The sequence below is a fragment of the Schistocerca nitens genome, chromosome 1, assembly GCF_023898315.1.
Source record: "Schistocerca nitens isolate TAMUIC-IGC-003100 chromosome 1, iqSchNite1.1, whole genome shotgun sequence".
NCBI classification, from domain to species: Eukaryota; Metazoa; Arthropoda; class Insecta; order Orthoptera; family Acrididae; genus Schistocerca; species Schistocerca nitens.
Genome location: NC_064614.1, coordinates 511,433,406 through 511,453,274, shown reverse-complemented (window position 1 = coordinate 511,453,274; position 19,869 = coordinate 511,433,406). Strand labels below are relative to the sequence as shown.

The window sequence follows — 19,869 nt, the reverse complement described above, 5'->3', positions numbered from 1 at the left end:
TGTCCCACTCCTACCCCAGCTAACATAATGACCAAACATCAAACATGATGCTATGTAGCAATGGTGTGGGATAGACTTTTACTGTGGAAAAAGCTTAGACGCATTATATTGTAATGATGAAAGTAGAAAATATTACGTACGAGCACATTGTCAAAACTAATGTTCCAATATTTCCTAGCCTTCTGAATAAGTTGATTAAAATTTCGTCTTTATGCCGGCTTATTTTCTGTACAGATAAGTCATTCCTACAGGTTAAGAATGTTGTGATGTTGTGATGGCTATTGGATGTGTTTAACGTTAATGAATGTCACAGCCAGCCAGCTGGGCACTACTTGTCACTTCACTGGCCCTGCAGTACTTGCCACATACTGAGGTCATCTTGGCTGCTACTCCACGTTGGTACAGTGCAAATGTCAGACTGAAATAAAGTGATTATTTTGATATCTCTGCTTCTCTGAGCCATCTATAGCCAGCAACCCCGCCACAACTGTCTGCTGTCAGCCACCCTGCTCCAAAGTGCCCTACCACCCTGGGGGTCAGCTTCATTTGGCATCAGAAATGGGATCTTTGACCCTGTCACCACATTGATGGCGACAGAAGGATTGGTACTGTCTATAAATGCAATCTGTGGATGAAGAAGGTGGCTTGACTACTGCTAGTTTGCAGTCTCTTCAACATGTGATTGGGCGAGTGCAGTCTTTTTGTCTTGTTTGACTGCAAGTATCGTGGCAAGTCAGTGGACCTTTGATCAGATGTATAATTGTTCAGGGTTATTACAAATGATTGAAGCGATTTCACAGCTCTACAATAACTTTATTGTTTGAGATATTTTCACAATGCTTTGCACACACATACAAAAACTCAAAAAGTTTTTTTAGGCATTCACAAATGTTCGATATGTGCCCCTTTAGTGATTCGGCAGACATCAAGCCGATAATCAAGTTCCTCCCACACTCGGCGCAGCATGTCCCCATCAATGAGTTCGAAAGCATCGTTGATGCGAGCTCGCAGTTCTGGCACGTTTCTTGGTAGAGGAGGTTTAAACACTGAATCTTTCACATAACCCCACAGAAAGAAATCGCATGGGGTTAAGTCGGGAGAGCGTGGAGGCCATGACATGAATTGCTGATCATGATCTCCACCATTACCGATCCATCGGTTTTCCAATCTCCTGTTTAAGAAATGCCGAACATCATGATGGAAGTGCGGTGGAGCACCATCCTGTTGAAAGATGAAGTCGGCGCTGTCGGTCTCCAGTTGTGGCATGAGCCAATTTTCCAGCATGTCCGCGGGCTACGCGTGAAACTTGCACGCACGCGTTCAACCGTTTCTTCGGTCACTGCAGACCGACCCGTTGATTTCCCCTTACAGAGGCATTCAGAAGCTTTAAACTGCGCATACCATCGCCGTATGGAGTTAGCAGTTGGTGGATCTTTGTTGAACTTCGTCCTGAAGTGTCGTTGCACTGTTATGACTGACTGATGTGAGTGCATTTCAAGCACGACATACGATTTCTCGGCTCCTGTCTCCATTTTGTCTCACTGCGCTCTCGAGCGGTCTGGCGGTAGAAACCTGAAGTGCGGCTTCAGCCGAACAAAACTTTATGAGTTTTTCTACGTATCTGTAGTGTGTCGTGACCATATGTCAATGAATGGAGCTACAGTGAATTTATGAAATCGCTTCAATCATTTGTAATAGCCCTGTATTTATCCACTAGTGGCAGGTAAACACAGATGTTGTTCTCTGGATGTGGAAATAAGAATGTTGGTTTTGCAGTTGGTGTTATGAGCAATAGGTTTGACTTGTCGTATCTAAGTTGTTAACCAAGTGTAACAATTCAGGAGATGATTCTAAGTCGTTGTTGAGATGTGTATGTAATAATTATGAGCTGTCACTTGGGCAAGAGTAGTTTATTTGTAGTAAGAAGTAATATGATAATGTTATGGTTAAGTGTTCTCGTAATTTGATTTCATTCTAATGTATTTACTGACTGGAGTTATTAAGACGCCAGAGTCTGAGACTAGTAGGAAACATGGCAGATTGTGTTGTGACCCTAACAGTGGGTCCTTTGGTTACTCTGGGAGAAGGCTCATCAAGCTAGAACACACAAAATATTAGTTGAGTTCGTTACATAAATTAATAAAAGATTTACTTAGCTTTGACACACTTCTTTGCCACTGGATAATTTACAACAGTCATTGACTATGAAAGCATCATCTGATGCACTAAGTTACAAACTGTTCTCTTGAGATATGGTGTTTGACATTTACAACAGTTCTAGTTCGTCTGAAACCTTACCACATTGTTGGTCCTACACCATGATGCTGACTCCTTCAGATGAGGCCACAAACTGGGCTGAGCTCTTGCATGCTTGGCACTATATTGACCTCGGTGTGAGGGTACCACTATGCTGAAAGGGAGGTGTGGTTTTGTTGAGTGCCTCCCAGAGGTTGTCGTGAATTGTAGTGAGTCCTCACTAATGTCACTGTTGACTTTGATGTGGCACTACAATCTCTGTACAATATCACAGTTTGTGCCATTTGGAATGGACAGGGTGAAGAGCAAGGAGTATGGCTCAATGTGTAAAGCATGTAAAGTAGTGAGAGGTGTGGGATGGTAGTGCGCTTAAGTGTCCTTGTTGCTTGTGTGTCTAATTGATAAAAGGTAATCACACCATGGTCAGCGTCAAAGGGGGCAATCATGGAGTAGATGTCAGAAATTGTAGCAGCCAAAGCAGATAAAATGCAAAGGACATAATTGTCTAAGACATGGAAGCACTGCGGGATAGGGAGAGGGAAATAGCTTATCGCAAGACTCCAGAGTACACAGAAAAGCGATCAGAAAGACTCAAGGATAATGTATTGAAAACAGGCCTCAGGATGTAAGGAATAGGAAGATTTTGGAGAAGATGGAAAGGAGGGAAGCAAATGGAGGGAGAAGGAGAAAATATGAAAGGAGAAGGACAGACCTGGGGATAGTTTGCCTGTACCTGCAATACTTTCAACAGCCATTAATGTAGTTGAATCTGTCAATCCAGTAATGGACAGGGCAGAATTTGATGATTGGTGGTACAGGTTGTTGAGTTGTAACATTAGGATAGTTAGTGACAAGAGAGATGATGTTATGGAACTTTGTGAGATTTTATGCACTACACAGAATAATAACAGAGTCAAGGAGAATACCGTGGCAGTACCAGCTCTGAAATCATGTGGAATTGTGAAGCGTGGGTGGCAGGAATGGGTGTGGGCTGTTCCAAATTGAATAAGTGTTTGGATAACAACATGGGTGATGCTAGTGCAGCAGTATCATGTATCCCACTGGGGGGAGGGGGTGGGGGTGTTGATTAGAGGGTGTGGACCTTAGGCCTGATCCATAGGGAATTGCAAGTACTGGTGATTTTTGCATCATACAAAATGGAACTGCAGACAATTTTGTTATTACAGATACTATGGGAAATGCACAAGAAGTTGTTGCAGATGTTGTGGCCAGAACAGTACAGCCAATTTATTTCCCCAGAAGCAGGATATGCATAGGAAAAGGAAAAGGGGATGGAGATGTATTTGTGAAGTTAGTGATTGGGCCGACAAGATGGAATCTGTTGAGGAGTGTGTGCCAGAGGTTGGGAATGTAACAGTGGCACAAGTAATTGGTCACAGCCTTGCAGAGCAAGCTGCTGATATGTGCTGTGAGTTGTTTACAATGCAAGCACAGTGTGATATGCACAAGTGCAAGGTAGGAAAAGTGTATGCGGCATAAAAAGTAGAAGGATATGAACAAATCTGAGCGTAAACTTCCTGACTGAACATTATAGCAAAATTGACCTTTGGCAGTGGGAAATTGTTGCCAGTGTAGAGCCGTCACAAGATGCTTCTGCCATTATGGAACAAATTGGTTAAAACCGTGTACAAGTATGTAAAAGGCTTAATTTGTATGATATCGTGCCACTAGGATCCAGGGAGTTTCTTTGAGGGAGCAGGAGTACCAGGAACCAAGCATTTTGTGAAGGTTTCAGTCTTGATGAGCACTACATGGAGGGGGATTGATGGGACAACTTGTTGAAGTATTGTGAGTGGTTGGTTGGTGGTTTGGTTTGAGGAAAAGGACCAAACAGTGAGATCATTGGTCCCATCAGATGAGGGAAGAATTGGGAAGGAAATCTGCCATGCCCTTTCAAAGGAACCATCCCGGCATTTGTGTGAAGCGATTTAGGGAAATCATGGAAAACTTAAATCAGGATGGCCGGACGCGGGTTTGATCTGTCATCCTCCCAAATGCAAGTCCAGTGTGCTAACCGCTGTGCCACCTTACTCGGTGGTACATGTGTGAGGATAGATTTGGAAATATATTTTGTAAGCAAGTGTAAGAAGAACTGTTTTTGGAAGAACAAATCTGCGAATGATGTTCCAAAACAATGGGTTACAAAAGCCTCCAGATAGACAAATGAGTTGCCAAGCATAAGAGTGTAATGGAGCCAGACAAAGTATTGTTAAAGTAGATATGTTAAGGATAAGTTATTAGGAGATAAGAGTTCTCCAGTGTCATTTTAGTGTGGAATGAGAATTAGAAGTTGTGTGTGCATAAGCATGCCAAGTAGTGAAATATGTTTAAAATAATGAGGAGAGCATGAGGCCCATGAGAGATGATGTGACATTAAGCAATGTGAGGAGAGATTCCAAGGTGACGAAAGTCATAGTGAATGCATATGTGACATTGTCGTGTGTGTGCTGAAGAGAAATGTAATCCATACACTTTGAGGATAAAAGGCCTAGGAACAGGACATGAGAGCATGGAGAGAGATGCCAAGGGCACAGTACTTGCAGGACAAAAAATAAAGGTAGGATGTTATGTGTGTCCCAAGAGAACTAATGAACTATTAAGTAGAATAGTAAATAAATAGCTTAGCAGCATAAGAGGAAGTCTAGTGATGAGTAAACATTGTAGGTTAAATTCAGTCTCTTAACCATGTGGTTTAAGCCACCGGACACTCCTTTAGTGAAATTAAGTCATAGAACAGAAATAAATGTTCCTGGGTCTTGAAAGTGGTTGAACGCTACTCACTTACACCCAAACCAAAGACCTTGATGGTACACCTCGTCAGCCAAAAAGTTTCGAGACTGGGTTAGTAAAAAAACAAAGTTCAGAGTGGTTTTAATGCCTGAAGTATTCCAGATAGCCTCCCCTCACTTGACACACTTGAGTATAATGCATAGACTGTTCATACAGTCATGTTAAAGCCAACCCACAGGGCGCTGGATGGCTGATGGTGAGGGGTTGTGGCAGGGTTGCTGGCTGGGAGTGGCCCACAGAAACACAGCTATCAAAATAAACACTTTGTTTCACTAAGACACTTGCACTCTGATGACACAGAGCAGCAACCACACCCCGGCCCACAGAAACACAGCTATCAAAATAAACACTTTGTTTCACTAAGACACTTGCACTCTGATGACACAGAGCAGCAACCACACCCCTCTCAGCACATGGCAAGGACCTGCGCAGGACTTGCAGGACAAAAAATAAAGGCAGGATGTTATGTGTGTCCCAAGAGAACTAATGAACTATTAAGTAGAATAGTAAATAAATAGCTTAGCAGCATAAGAGGAAGTCTAGTGATGAGTAAACATTGTAGATTAAATTCAGTCTCTTAACCATGTGGTTTAAGCCACCAGACACTCCTTTAGTGAAAACTGGTCCCGTAAATGTGACATGACATCCACTGGACTTGGGTATCTCCTGTGTATGCTGGTTCTAGGTGGGGAACAGGGGGGGGGGGGGGAGGGGGTGCAGATCTTCCCATAGAAGGTGGTAATGGTGCCACTTCTATTGTGTGGTTAAATCTGGGGGAAGATAGTGGTAAAGCATTGCAGCTGACACTGGCAGCTGGCAAGTGTGACATGTAAGAATTGCCGTTATGGTAACAGGGGTAACAGGACTGTTTATTCATTGTGAAACAGGCCAAGCACGGCTCTGCAAAACCTGCCTGCACAGTGGTAAGATACGGTTCTTGCAGGGGTTTCTCCACTGACAGGCTTCAGTGGTGGTGTCGAGAACATGACTAGATGTTGCGCAGTAGCATAATAGATGCTCTGCTAGTCAGTATTAATAGCTATCATTTTGTAGCAGATTCATTTATAGCCCATCATTGCTACTAGGATGTGGAGGCTAAGCCTGACAGGGGGTGAAGTCATGGGGAGAGTTTAGGTCTCCGTTGTTGTTATAGCTTCCTGCACTAAATCTCCTTTTCGGACTTGTGCCACTGCATGGCAGGGCTATCCCATGCCCACTGCTCATGGGTGCAGTGGGTTGAGTCTCAAGTACAGTGGCCATCTTCTGCTGCTTCTGGTGCAGGTGCTGTTACGCATCACGGCATCATCTGCCGGGATGCATGTGTCAACTGTGAGCTGGCTACCTCTGCAAGAATTCTGGCCACCTCTGAGTGCCGATGATGCCGTGTGCTTGTGGCACAACTCACACAACTGGGTCATGTGCCAGTACTGGGCCAGTACCCATACCGGGTGCACATTTCGCAGTCAGCTGTCTGACCACTAGCTGTCATCTTGCTGGACCCAAGGTCCTTGCCATGTGCTGAGAGGGGTGTGGTTGCTGCTCTGTGTCATCAGAGTGCAAGTGTCTTAGTGAAACAAAGTGTTTATTTTGATAGCTGTGTTTCTATGGGCCACTCCCAGCCAGCAACCCTGCCACAACCCCTCACCATCAGCCATCCAGCACCCCGTGGGTTGGCTTTAACATGACTGTATGAACAGTCTATGCATTATACTCAAGTGTGTCAAGTAAGGGGAGACTATCTGGAATACTTCAGGCATTAAAACCACTCTGAACTTTCTTTGTTTTTTTACTAACCCAGTCTCGAAACTTTTTGGCTGACGAGGTGTACCATCAAGGTCTTTGGTTTGGGTGTAAGTGAGTAGTGTTCAACCACTTTCAAGACTCAGGAACACTTATTTCTGTTCTATGACTTAATTTATATCTCCGCACTTTACAGTGCTCTAATGTACTTTGTTGTTGTGTTCCCAACTCCTGATGGCATTATGAATCAGTCCTTAAACACAGTCCTGGGTGGTATCTTCCTCAGCTTTTCCACAGAAATTTTGGTGCTGTCTTTGATGTCATGTCTATACCTTATCCTTGGTTTTTCTCTTCTCATATGACCAGCTGTTCCAAGTAATACTGGTGGGTTTCTGCTTTCATGACATGCCCAACCTACTTTAAATTTATTTGCAATATTTTAGCCTCTAAATGTACTCTTTTTAAAAATTGTCTCCAGGACTATTTTATTTTGTGCTTTTTCAGTCTATGAAATCCTTTGACTCCTTCTTCAAACTCAAGTTTCGAAAGATATATAATTTTTTTTTCAGTAGTCTCCTGATAAGTTTGATGCATCCTGCAAGGATTTCTTTTCCTCTCCCGACTTCTTCATTTCAGAATAGCACTTACACCCAGTGACCTTAGTTATTTGTGGGATATATTTTGATCTGTCTCTTTACCTACAATTTTTGCACATTACAGCACTGTAAAAGTTATTCCATAATATCAGAATACATGTCCTATCATCCACTTCCCTCTTCTAGTCAGTGTTTTCCATACATTCCTTTCATTGCTGATTCTTGAAAGAACCTTCTTATTTCATATCAGCACACTTGATTTTCAGTGTTCTCCTTTAAAACCACATATCATATGCTCCAGTTATCTTCTTTTCTGTTTTCCCCCACAATCAGTGATTTACTTCTATACCAAACTGTGCTCCAGAAGTTCAGATTCCCAAATTTTCTCAAATAAGTTGGGAATTCACTTCTGCAGGACAATGAACCAGCGGTAAACAAACATCAGCTTTTATTATGAGCAGCTTGCAGATATCCAGGCTAAAGAAAACTGTTGAAATTATGAAGCAAATGAATAACTTAAACTGGGAGATTTGCAATAATCTCCCAGCATCATTATCATCAGTGACTGCAATCCAATGTGACATGTAGGCTTCCTGGCCATACAAGTCACTAGCCCACAATAGAACTACCATCCTTTGTTCTTAATCACCAACAGCTAAAGACTGGCCCCCAGTAATAGGCTGTCAGTTTACTGTTGGTTAAGAGAGATCAGCGTGTGCAGAAAAGAATCTATAAACCAACTCCCTTGTCTCTTCTGTTCATGCCCGTGTCCATTCCTCCTATTAAGGCTGTTGGTGCTTAAAACAGTGGCACCCCTCACTGCATGACCATCAAAATGAGAAATTCCCATTCCAGGAAGGAATAGTTTGAACAGCTTAAAATAAAACCTTTGAAAGTGCAATGAAACATGATCTCTCATATTCTATTTTATTTTACAGTATATTACAATATGACACAGCATTACACCCACAAGGATGTAATAAACATGCATAAGAATTAAAATATTAGGTGATATTTTCTTATTATATTATTTAAAGTGCGTTATGTCTGTTTCAAGCTGAGTATGGTAAGTATGAGAATATAAAATTTAATCTTTCAATTTTGTCTGAAATGATAATGTTGGTAAGACATTTTAAAACTAATTTCACTATTTATCAATAACATACATAGCATTAATTTCTGGTTTCTACTAGGATATGTAAAAATAATGAGCTCTGTAGAAGCTTGAAAATTTGCTTTTTAAATGTTTTTTCAGTGGTTGAACTACTGTAAAACAGAAATAATATTACTTGACGCATTTGATTACAGTTAATATATTCTTCCTTCAATACAGACCACAGAGAAGCAGATGCAGGCAAAGGAACAAGGATTGGAGCATACTGAAACAGCAGCATCAGAAGATGTAATTTATAGGATTGACATACCAGCCAATCGGTATGATCTCCTTTGTTTAGAGGGCCTTGTCACAGGACTTCTTGTTTTTCTAGGAAGGTAGGTTTTCGAGTAAGCTTACATAGTCATCTTATAAATGTGAAGAAAACATTATTAGTATATGTGACATGCATTTTATGTTCACTAAACTGTACATTTATGTAATAAAGGAGCTCGTAATCTCCTGTTCATACAACATATCATTTTGAAGGATTGCTAATGATGCACACCGATGAAACTATTGTTACTGAATGTATCACTGCAGTGCAGAAGCTGCAAGGGCTGAAAGGTGATGCTAAATTAGTCTTCCATAATAGATTAGAAGACATTATTACTATGCATGACACAAATTTCCCATGTTTACTAAACTGTAAATTTATGTAATAAAGAAACTAGTAAGTTCCTGTTCATACAGCACATGAACTTTCAGAATTGCTAGTGATGCACACTTAAGAAACTATTATTATTGAATATACCGCTACAGTATGATGACACAATGGTTAAACCCTTAGCTTACAATGTCATGTGAGAGACGTAGCGTGCCACCCTTGCCAAACATCACCTAGACATATCAGAGACGTGGTACGTTTACCGCACCAAACAAGTGCATGTCATGTGAGAGATGTCATCGGTCAGCCGCGCCAAATGTAAACAGAATGTCTCTGACATGTTGCAGAGCTGATTGAGTACATGTGGCATACACGAAGTGTTCTTTGCCGCATTCGGACCTGCTGACATTGCAAAAATACTTTCACAATGTTCCCGATGTGTAGCAAATGTGTTCACAAGGAAAGGGAGACGTGCGGTGGCATAGCCAACAATGATTTTGCAGGATATTTTGACAGCGGCAGTGACAGTGGTAGCGACATTTTAACTCCTGTACGAAAACGGTGTAAGCGGTTGGTGATTGAAGATGATACTGATGAAGAAGAGCAAACCTGGCAGCAACAGTCAGAATCGTGGATGTGGCAAAAAGAAGACAATGAACCAACAATCTGGACATATATGGAAATTCCCAGGATAAAGGAAACAGCTTTACAGCACGTGAGTACAAGCATAAGAGAATTAGACGTTTCTACGTAATATTTAATAGTACATTTTGGGAAGACATCGTAACTGAGATGAGTAGATGTGCACAAGACGTACTCAACAATGAACATAAGAGACGAAAAATGGACCAAAAGTGGTCTCCTATTGGATGTAATGAAATAAAAATATACATTGCGCTATGTAGAAGGAAACCGTCTATTCAGCTGTATTGGTCTAAGAGGGCCGTTATAGCAATGCCAATATTTAGGAAGATGATGCCATTCAGGAGATTTCTGCATCTAGAGAATAACAGTTTAGCCAACAACACAGATAAGCTGTACAAACTAAGGCCAGTCATAGATAAGTTCAATCAAAAATTTAAGGAAGTATACACAATGCAAGAGAATATTGCCATTGATGAATCATTAATGAAATTTAAGGGGCGCTTATCCTACAAACAATTTAACCTATCAAAAAGAGCGAGGTTTGGTATTAAAATTTATAAATTGCGTGAGTCAAGTTCAGGACACTGCTATGATTTTAAGATATACACAGGTAGTGACAAACATGATGCTAGTGGTAGTGCCTCTGAAAGTGTAGTTCTAGAACTATCACAGTCGGTATTGCACTTAGGGCATACTTTATATTTAGATAACTGGTTTTCTTCACCGAAACTTTTCAAAACTCTCCTCACCAATAAAGCTAATGTGATTGGAACAGTGTGGTCAAACAGAAAAAATATGCCCAGAGACTTCCTGAAGGCAAAATTAAAGAAGGGAGAATATACAGTGAGGAGTTGTAATGAAATATTGGCACTAAAATGGTAAGGTAAACGAGACGTTTACATGCTTTCCACAAAACATTCAACAGCAGAAATGATTGCCACAGACACACCTCTCCGCAATGCGTCGTGAAAACCAAAAGGTGTTGTCGAATACAATAGAGGCCTGATTGGAATTGATCGCCAAGATCAGATACTTGCATGCTTCCCTGTGATTAGAAAATGTACGAAAGGATACCGCAAGATATTCTTTTACCTATTTGATGTTGCTTTATTTAACACGTACATTTTGTATTACAAAATAGATTGCAGCAAACGACAGAGCTATGCAGAATATAGGATTCACATTGCAGAATCATTGTTGAAAACTATAACTTTACCGGAATATAATCGGAAGGGACGATTAGCATCCAGCGATATACCACAAAGACTGCACGTGCAACATTGGGTACATTTTCCCAAACATATTGATCCAACACCATCAAAAGTAAATCCTGCGAGAGCTTGTGTAGTGTGCAGAAAGCATAAACGATGCAGCGAAACAACGTGGGAATGCAATAAGCGCAAGGTTGCATTACATGTGCCAGATTGATTTGAACGATATCATATAATCGAAGACTATTAAATTAGTGTACATGTCATTGTGAAGGTGTTGCTTTTGAAAATATGTTTGCCAATGTACTAACATAACAGGTCCCAGAATGTTTTGAACAAAATATTATACAGTCTTAGAGCATTGCATTGTTGTGAATATTATTATTAAGATGTATTTCATCAATGTATGTTTACTTATAAAGGGAAATAAAATGTGTGTGAATATATCATTGCGTTTGAGACAATGAGTGTTTCATTTCCAATGGGCAACTAATTGTCATTATTTATGATACCTGTAGAAATGTCACGTTACTTACAAGTCCCAAGGGCGTCTGCAGGACTTCGGACGCCACCAGGCGTAGTGCATCACAGCCTTAGCATGTGTAAGGGCTGGGAATCGTAAGGCACATCCGTACCTTGCAGCCACTTACGGCTCACACTAAAAGAACTTAAATCGTAAGGCAAAGGGTTAAAAGAGACGCTAAATTTGTCTTCAATAATAGATATGTTTTGTGTCAAATCTCAACATTCCTGCTCCCAAATTTGCAAGTAGATACTTAATTAGCAATGTACAAAGAATATTCGAAAAGTAAGGGCTGTTGATGGTGATTAAATGTTGGAAGTTCAGAATAAAGTTGTTTGGATGCAGTGTCATCAATTAATTGTTTTGATTCATTAGTTATTTGTCTATGAATGAAAGCAAACAACAGTGGTTTCAAAGTAATTGTTCACATGTCGCAAAGTGCATACTGTAATTGAGTTTTACGTGTGCAGAAGAATATGCAATTCCTCCTGTTCATCAGGGACAGTACCTAGTTTATTTGGCCTACAGCAATTGGTGAAGGAAAGGTTAGACAGTGGTGGACGGACTTTAAAATTGGCACTACAAATGTGCTTAATGAAGAGTTGGGTGGCAGGCCCAGTGTTCAGACTGATTAAATTGTGCATGAACTGGGCAAAAAACTGCTGTTTGAACTGGTTTATGAATTTCATGATGAATGCATCACTATTTTCAAAGATGTACAAATCTTGAAATTATGTGAAAAGTGGGAGCTGAAGATAGCTATCAGCCAACCAAAGTGCAAGGAATGTCAGGTGTTTAAACATTTTTGAACCACTGTCAGCAAGATGGAGATGATCTGTTTTCCCATAGTTTCATGGTTGATGAGACATGGATATTCACAGCAACACAGAATGAAAACAGCAGTCAGTGAAGTGCCACCATTCAACATCACCAAAACAACATAAATTTGACCAATTTTCTTACTTAAGTTGAGAAATTATGGATGCCATTTCTTGGGACAAAACTGGTGTTTGTTTTGGTTGATTTTTATGAAAAGTGTGTCAACAGTTACATCTGATATGTGCAGTAGAATGCTCACAAGAATGAGACGTGCCATTCAAAGTTCCAAGCTAACTTATATGCCAGAGGATTAAAGAAGCTAGAAGCTACTGTAAAGTTGTGAAAGAAGTGTCCATGTAATGTTTCAATCAAATCAGATATAAACAGCACTTCAGCTGAAATAACTTCATCTTGTTTCAAAATAAGTTTTATTTCTTTTTTATTTGAATCTAGTCTGGTAGGTTGTTGTACAGCAATTTACCACTATGTACAGCAGTTTTTGAAACGGAGAGCCATTCTTGTTGGGGTGTCATGAAGTTAGTGGCAGGTTCTGGTCCCATGATAGTGCATAATCTGGTACCGCGCGCCACAGAATTAGATTCCCCGCCAGACGTCATGGACGTCGAAGACCCTTAGAGGTCTCTGCATCATCGCACTGTAAGCTGTGGCGGCGCGCGCATACTGGCCTGCATATAGTGTGAGGGCGCCACAGTGGAACACATGGTTCCAGCAGCCAATAGCAGCACCCCCGATAGAGTATTTAAGAGCCGGCCTCTCGCTTTGCCAGAGAGTCTAATCGTTGTGTGTGTCTCGACAAGACAGCGTGTTTATCGTAATTTGATCTCGTTAATCGTGGACGTCTTGGAATCGTTTGATTGTCTCTGTCACTCCGTTACGTCTTGCGTGTTGTCATTGTAAGGTCTTTCTCCATCGACCGTCATTGTTTCGTGTCCGTCCTTTCCGTTTGTTTGTTTGTGCACAGGCCGCTCTCTGTTTGGTCCCACAGCGCTTCCTCGGCCACCCCGCGACCGTTCTGGTTACGGTCGCAACAGGTTCCAACACACAGAGATGTTTTGTCAATAAGCATTAAAGGTTCTTAGACATGCTCATTGTGAAAACCATATAAGAATGGCAGATTAGGCTTTTTATGCAGAAAATAAAACCCAATATAATGCTTTCTTCTTTAGTTGAAAATAATTCTGACTGATTTTTTAAAGTTTTATTTATTTATTTATTTATTTTTAAAATTTGACAGCAGCTCGATTCTGGGAACTGTACACCAAAAGTTCATTCTGTACCTGTAAACTGAAAGTATGCTTGATATAATTATGAAAAATCTGCCTCAATTGCACAAACTACCTGGTGCTTACCTAGGTTTCAGTGTGGGTAACCACGCCTTCTTCAGAACAAATATAAAACAGCTTGCCTAAATAGGCATAGTCAAAGGCTAAAATCTACACCTACAGCGGCAAGATCCCTTGCCTATTTAGGCAAGCTGTTTTATATTTGTTCTGAAAAAGGCATGGTTACCCACGCAGAAATCTAGGTAAACACCGGGTAGTTTGTGCAATCGAGACAGATTTTTCATAATTATTTCGATACTTACGATTGCTGATGCGCTGCAGTGCTGAAAGTTCTATGCTTGATATGTCTGTAATATCATGTCCATGTTACAGCTTATGTTCAGCACCCATCTTATGTAGCAAATAATTGACAGTTCATCCGTGAATTTAGAGTAGTAATGCTGTGCTGCAGTCAGTGAGCAAGGCAAAGATCAGAAAAATAAAGGTGCAAGTGGGACTACAAATAAATACTGTAATCCTTGTGTTTCACCACTTTGGTCGTATGGGAACTTGCTCTCCACTATATGTTTTTCTTTCATGAATCATTTGAACTTAACAGGGGAAAAAACACAAAAATACACATTATTTCTTTCATACAGTTGCTCTTAGCTCTTTTTCATACCTGTCCTTTCTCCTCCTTTTTTGACCACTATTCTCTCTCTGTTCACCTAACTTTTTATTTAGTCATATCTGTAATTTACAATCAGTAAACAAGATTATTCCAAAGAACTAGGTAGTATGGTACAAGTGGTGCAAGAACTAAATCAGTATCTCAAACAACTTGTTTCTGTTATCAAAGTTGAACACTGTTACTATATGTGTTATGGACCATCTATTATTAGAAGAGAGTACTATGATCTCTTGAGTAAAAGTTTATATTGTTTCTAATAATAGATCAGGTTTACAGATAATGTTATCCTGTTCTTCTTTTGTTGCTCTCTTAGAATTAATTTTTGCAAAGTACAAGGTGCACAGATGTTATTCCCAAACAAAGACACTGCCTGCAGAATAACGGTGAACCAAAGTCTCTGATATATCCACTTTTTATGAGATGCTATTCCCATAGCACAATATTGCTGGAATTTGAAGGAATGGGAGCAGTCTGTGAGAAATTGAAGCTTTTAGTTGGTTTTTGTGGTGAGCTGTAGTTGCGTTGTTGTGGAGTGGTTTGTTTCATCCAGGTTTATGTTTGTCTTACCGTGGGCACCTATTTCATGAAGTGATGTGCCTCCCTGATTCTGTTTGTAACATTGTTTACCTCAAATATCTTCTTACGGTCGTCGTTTCTCGGATTCTTGATGCAATGGTCCAGCGATGCAGTGCCACTACTTGTACCATGGGACTTCATTTCTATTAGCAGAGTAATTTACTGGCAGTATCTGATTAGAACTGTAAGATTTATTGCACACATTAACACATTAAACACAGTTACAGGAACTGTTGTATTATACAGTTTACAGAATACCAGCAATGTAAAAGATATATGCACAATCAAGGCATATATTTTGAATTCTCACCCCATCCCTCCCCCCTCCCCCTCAACTAGAATCAAACCTACAAAAAAACTAGCAAAAGAGAAACACACACCATTCATACATTCATACACACAAGCAAGCACAACTCACCAGCATCTCGGTCAGAAATGCTGGAGTTGGTGGTCATGTGTGCATGAGGTGTGCTTGCTAATGTGTATGAATGATGTTTTTGTCTTTTGCTGATGAAGGCTGTGACCGATAGCTTAATGTAAGTGTTTTTTAATTGTGCCTGTTTGCAACATAACGTGTCTTCTTTATGCTAAGTAGCAGTCTATCTTTTCCTACATTGTTGATATTCCTATCTGGAGTTCCCTTTGTGTGAAACACAAAAAGTACATTTTCAGTCCAAACTCTTGTAGCAGCAGATGGTGGCAACGCTTTGCCACAAGTTTTATCATAATGTCTGCCAGCATTTGATGTGAAGAAATGTGCTCTACTGTGACTTGGGCTGACTTATTTTCTTCTCTTATAAAGTTTTTTTTGTATCTATGTGTTTGGTTCAATTCTTGTAGCCACTAGTCTTAGATAAGTCAATTGTTGCTTTGTTGTCTCATAATAGTTTGATAGGATCTTTCTAGTAGTTTGAAGATATTTCCATAAAGCCTCCTGATATGACAACATCAGGGTCATATATTCTGCCCCAGTTGTGGATGAGGCTATGGTTGGCTGTTTCTTACTCTGTCAGGATATTATTGCACCTTAAGATTGAAACAGATATCCAGTTGTTGACTTCCTGTCTTTGGAACCTCTGGCCCAGTCTGCATCACAGCAGTCCTGTGCTTTAAAAAAGAATAGCTTTGTATCATTCATTCCTTTTAGATATCTAAAGATTCTTTTGACTGCTTGCCAGTGTGGCATGCCAGGATTGTTACAAAAAGATTGATAATTCCTGTAGAATATGCTTGATATGGCCTTGTTCCTAACTGAGCATACATTAAACTTCGTATTGCTTCACAAAAGGGTATGTTCTTCATAGCTTCTTGCTCCTGTTCTAGTTTTGGACTTATCATGAGTGAGCACTTGGTTACTGTCCAGAGATGTAGATATTGTTAAAATGTCTGAACCTTGATTTTTGTAATAGACACAAGGATCAGCTGTAGATGTCTTGAAGTTTAGATTCGGCAATGTATTGTCTAATTTCAAGTTCTGGCAGCAACCCCCTTGCTTTAATCTATACACTGTCTTTTTTAGTCTTTTATTATTAGTATCCTCCGCTGTCTTTGTAACAGTCTACTTCTGGAACTTCACATAAATCTCTTCATGCAAATCACAGCCGTGACAACATATAGATGATAAATGTCAAAATCATGTTTAACAGCCTTAATTATAAATATCTTAATGAGTTATATTTTATAACTGGTGCACATGTTTCATCATAATCCAGGCCTGCCTTCTGAGCACAAGTTGCGTACTAGCTGTACTCTATAGCATATAGTGTGGCCTTTCAAATCTATTTTTGTTTGGAGTACCTGTTTCACATTTGTTGGTTTCTTATCCAAAGATGAAACAACAGACTTCCATGTGTGGTTCTCTTCGTGCGATTGTAACTCTTCTTGTATTGCTTTCAGCCAGTTTTCAGCATTGTCTGACGTCATTGCTTCTTGCACTGGGAAAGGGTTGGTGTCGGATGTCTGTTTAGACTGATAAGCTACAAAGTCACATGGCTTTGGTATTCTGAATGACTTTCGTATTGGCTGAAGTTCTGTGGTTGCTCATAGCATCATTTGCATTATCTGGACATGGTTCCTCATTGCAGCTAGTATTCCTTAAAGTACTGCTTGATGTGATAGTGTCAGTTTGGGTTCAGAATCTTCAGCTTCGGTCAGTATTTCATTTTGCTTCTTTTCTGTCAGTGGGAGAAACAATTTAGTTGGTTCCTCTGACTTGGTTTCTTCTTTATACTGTTTAGAAGTACCTTTGTGCAAGAAAACATCCCTTGTTTTTATTTTCTATGGGTATTAGGTTCAAAAAGTCTGTATGCTTTTGATTCATCGCAATATCCTATCAATAGTTGTTTTTGTCCCATTTTTATCGGTTGACTTTCAGAATGTGAACATAGGCCTTGCTTCCAAATATTTTGAGGTGTTGGAGATCTGGCGTTGTGTTTGTCCAAGCTTCTTCTGGCTTCTTGCTTTTTAATGCCTTAGTCAGAGAGCTGTTAATTAAATAGACTGCACCAGTGACTGATTCTGCCCAGAATTTATTTGCCAAATTTGCTTTGAAGAGTAAGCATCTCGCTTTTTCTTCTACGGTTATAACACTCAGTACTCTATTTTCTTCTGGTGTATATGGCACTGTAGTCTGATGTCAGATTCCTACTTGTCTAAAAAAGTTTATCAGTTCATCATATACACATTCTGTGTCATTACCTGCGTGTAGAATGCCAATCCTTTATCCATTTTGCCTTTCAGCTAGAATTTTAAAGCATTGGATCAGCTGTGGTACTTGATTTTTATTTCTGAGAGTATATACAAATATTTTCCTGGAATAATCAGCAATTAAAGTAACAAAGTATCTGGTTCCTTCAATTGACATAGTTTGCATCAGCCCACACAAATCTGAAGAAAGCAAGGAAGATTGATTTTAAACCTGCCGTCAACATCGAGGTCATTAGAAACGGAGCACAAACGCATTGTGTCAGGGATAAGGAAGGAAATCAGCCATGCTCTTTTAAAGGAACCATCCTGGCATTTGCCTGGTGCGATTTAGGGAAATCATAGAAAACTTAATCTGGATGGCCGAAGGCAGCTTTGAACGGTTGTGCACCTGACTCTGAGTCCCATGTGCTAACCACTGCACCACCTCGCTTGGTACACATGTTTAGTGAACTAGCTTGAGAATTTCTGTGTCTGTTGAGTCAGGTCATGAAAAAGGAAATCTTGTTTGTTTGCCCTATAAGCAAATAGCACAAGGAATATTAACTGTTCCCTCAAATGAAATTCCGCTAGCCAGGCCTTTGTGAAGTGCATGCATAGCTTCAGAATGCAGATTAAGAGGCAGTGAATGTGTATTTACAGAACTCATTGCATTAGCAGTTATGTGGTTTCATATTCCTGCTCGCTGCTGCTAATTTCTGCTATCCAATGTTGTGGTATTTATTTTTTAATATTACGATGAATTATATAGTCTGGGCCCATAACATGTTAGCAGAGTAATTGCTGATGGTATCTGATTGGAATTATAAGATTTATTGTACACATAACATGTTAAACACAGTTACATGAACTATTGTATTATACAGTACACAGAATAAAGAATAACAATGTTCCTAGTAGCGCAAAATATACAATCAAGTCAATAGATTCTAAATTCTCACAATTTCCAACTGGAGTGGGTCAAGGGCTGAGAGAGCAAGCTTGCATTCTATAGCAACATTATGTAAGCATTTTTTAAATAACTCTTTTGTATTTAACATTTATCATATGCCATAATAATATTGAGTGAACAGATATCTCATTTACTGTATGTCCCTAGCCAGTCTAGACATAAGTCACTGAATGACAGATATTTAGTTAGTTAATTAGTAAGTGGTTACATAAAATAGCTTTATTTGTTCTGATTTTAGGACTTTATCATCTTCAAGCGTCTTCTTCTCTGGAGTACACAGCATTCTCAAAGTGCAACTGGAATAGTAAAGTGTAAATGACGTAACCGTCCCAAGTAAAGACACTTGCTCATCGTCACATCCTGTGGATGCATTATACTCACATATCATCCTTCTCATCTGGACATGAATCCAAAAATGCGCAGACAGTGGGTCATTCTTCCCATACTGCTACTTAAAATCATGTTTTTCCATGAACATCCTTCATCGGTATAGCTGAAAGAAGTGAGACATTTTGCTATATTAAATAACAATATGTACCACTACAATTGGTAATGCACTCCCATTGAGGATTCCCTTCTGGCATGCAGTCGACCATTGAAGTTGATCATATTCTGCTTAGCAATGTGTTTTAAAGTGAAACTTCCTGGCAGATTAAAACTGTGTGCTGGACCGAGACTCGAACTCGGGACCTTTGCCTTTCGCGGGCAAGTGCTCTACCAACTGAGCTACCCAAGCACGACTCACACCCCGTCCTCATAGCTTTACTTCTGCCAATACCTCGTCTCCTACCTTCCAAACTAAGAAGCTCTCCTGCGATGGTAGAGCACTTGCCCACGAAAGGCAAAGGTTCCGAGTTCGAATCTTGGTTCGGCACACAGTTTTAATCTGCCAGGAAGTTTCATATCAGCGCACACTCCGCTGCAGAGTGAAAAATCTCATTCTGTTTTAAAGTTGATAGTCAAGCTTTCTTCCAAGCACCATTTGACAAGACCATTCATGTTGTGCGCAGACAACTGGTTGGTGGTAATGCTCACTTACAGTAATGTCATGTGGTTATTGATATAAATTTGGTATATTGGTCTGACAGATGACCTTGCTGTTGATTTTACCAGTGGAAACTTTTATGAGCCACTTACTCAAACTGGAAAGGGTGCAACTGTGGTTAGCTCATGAACATGGGGTTTAAACTTAACAGATATTGTGAAGGAACTGTAACATGTGATGATGAATTAATGCAATGATGCCACAGAGGAGAAGGAACAAAAGAAAATCTATAATGAGTTCAATGTTGTTCATATTATC

General features: G+C 40.0%; 1 protein-coding gene across 1 annotated transcript in view; it reads left to right on the top strand.

The window, feature by feature from the left end:
- Nucleotides 1-19,869, top strand: part of LOC126253170 (phenylalanine--tRNA ligase beta subunit) — a 117,626-nt gene that overhangs the window by 37,915 nt on the left and 59,842 nt on the right. Inside the window, exon 3 of the mRNA XM_049954329.1 lies at nt 8,737-8,894. Within this exon, the coding sequence (XP_049810286.1) occupies nt 8,737-8,894 (158 nt within the window). The remainder of the gene's footprint in view (nt 1-8,736; nt 8,895-19,869) is intronic.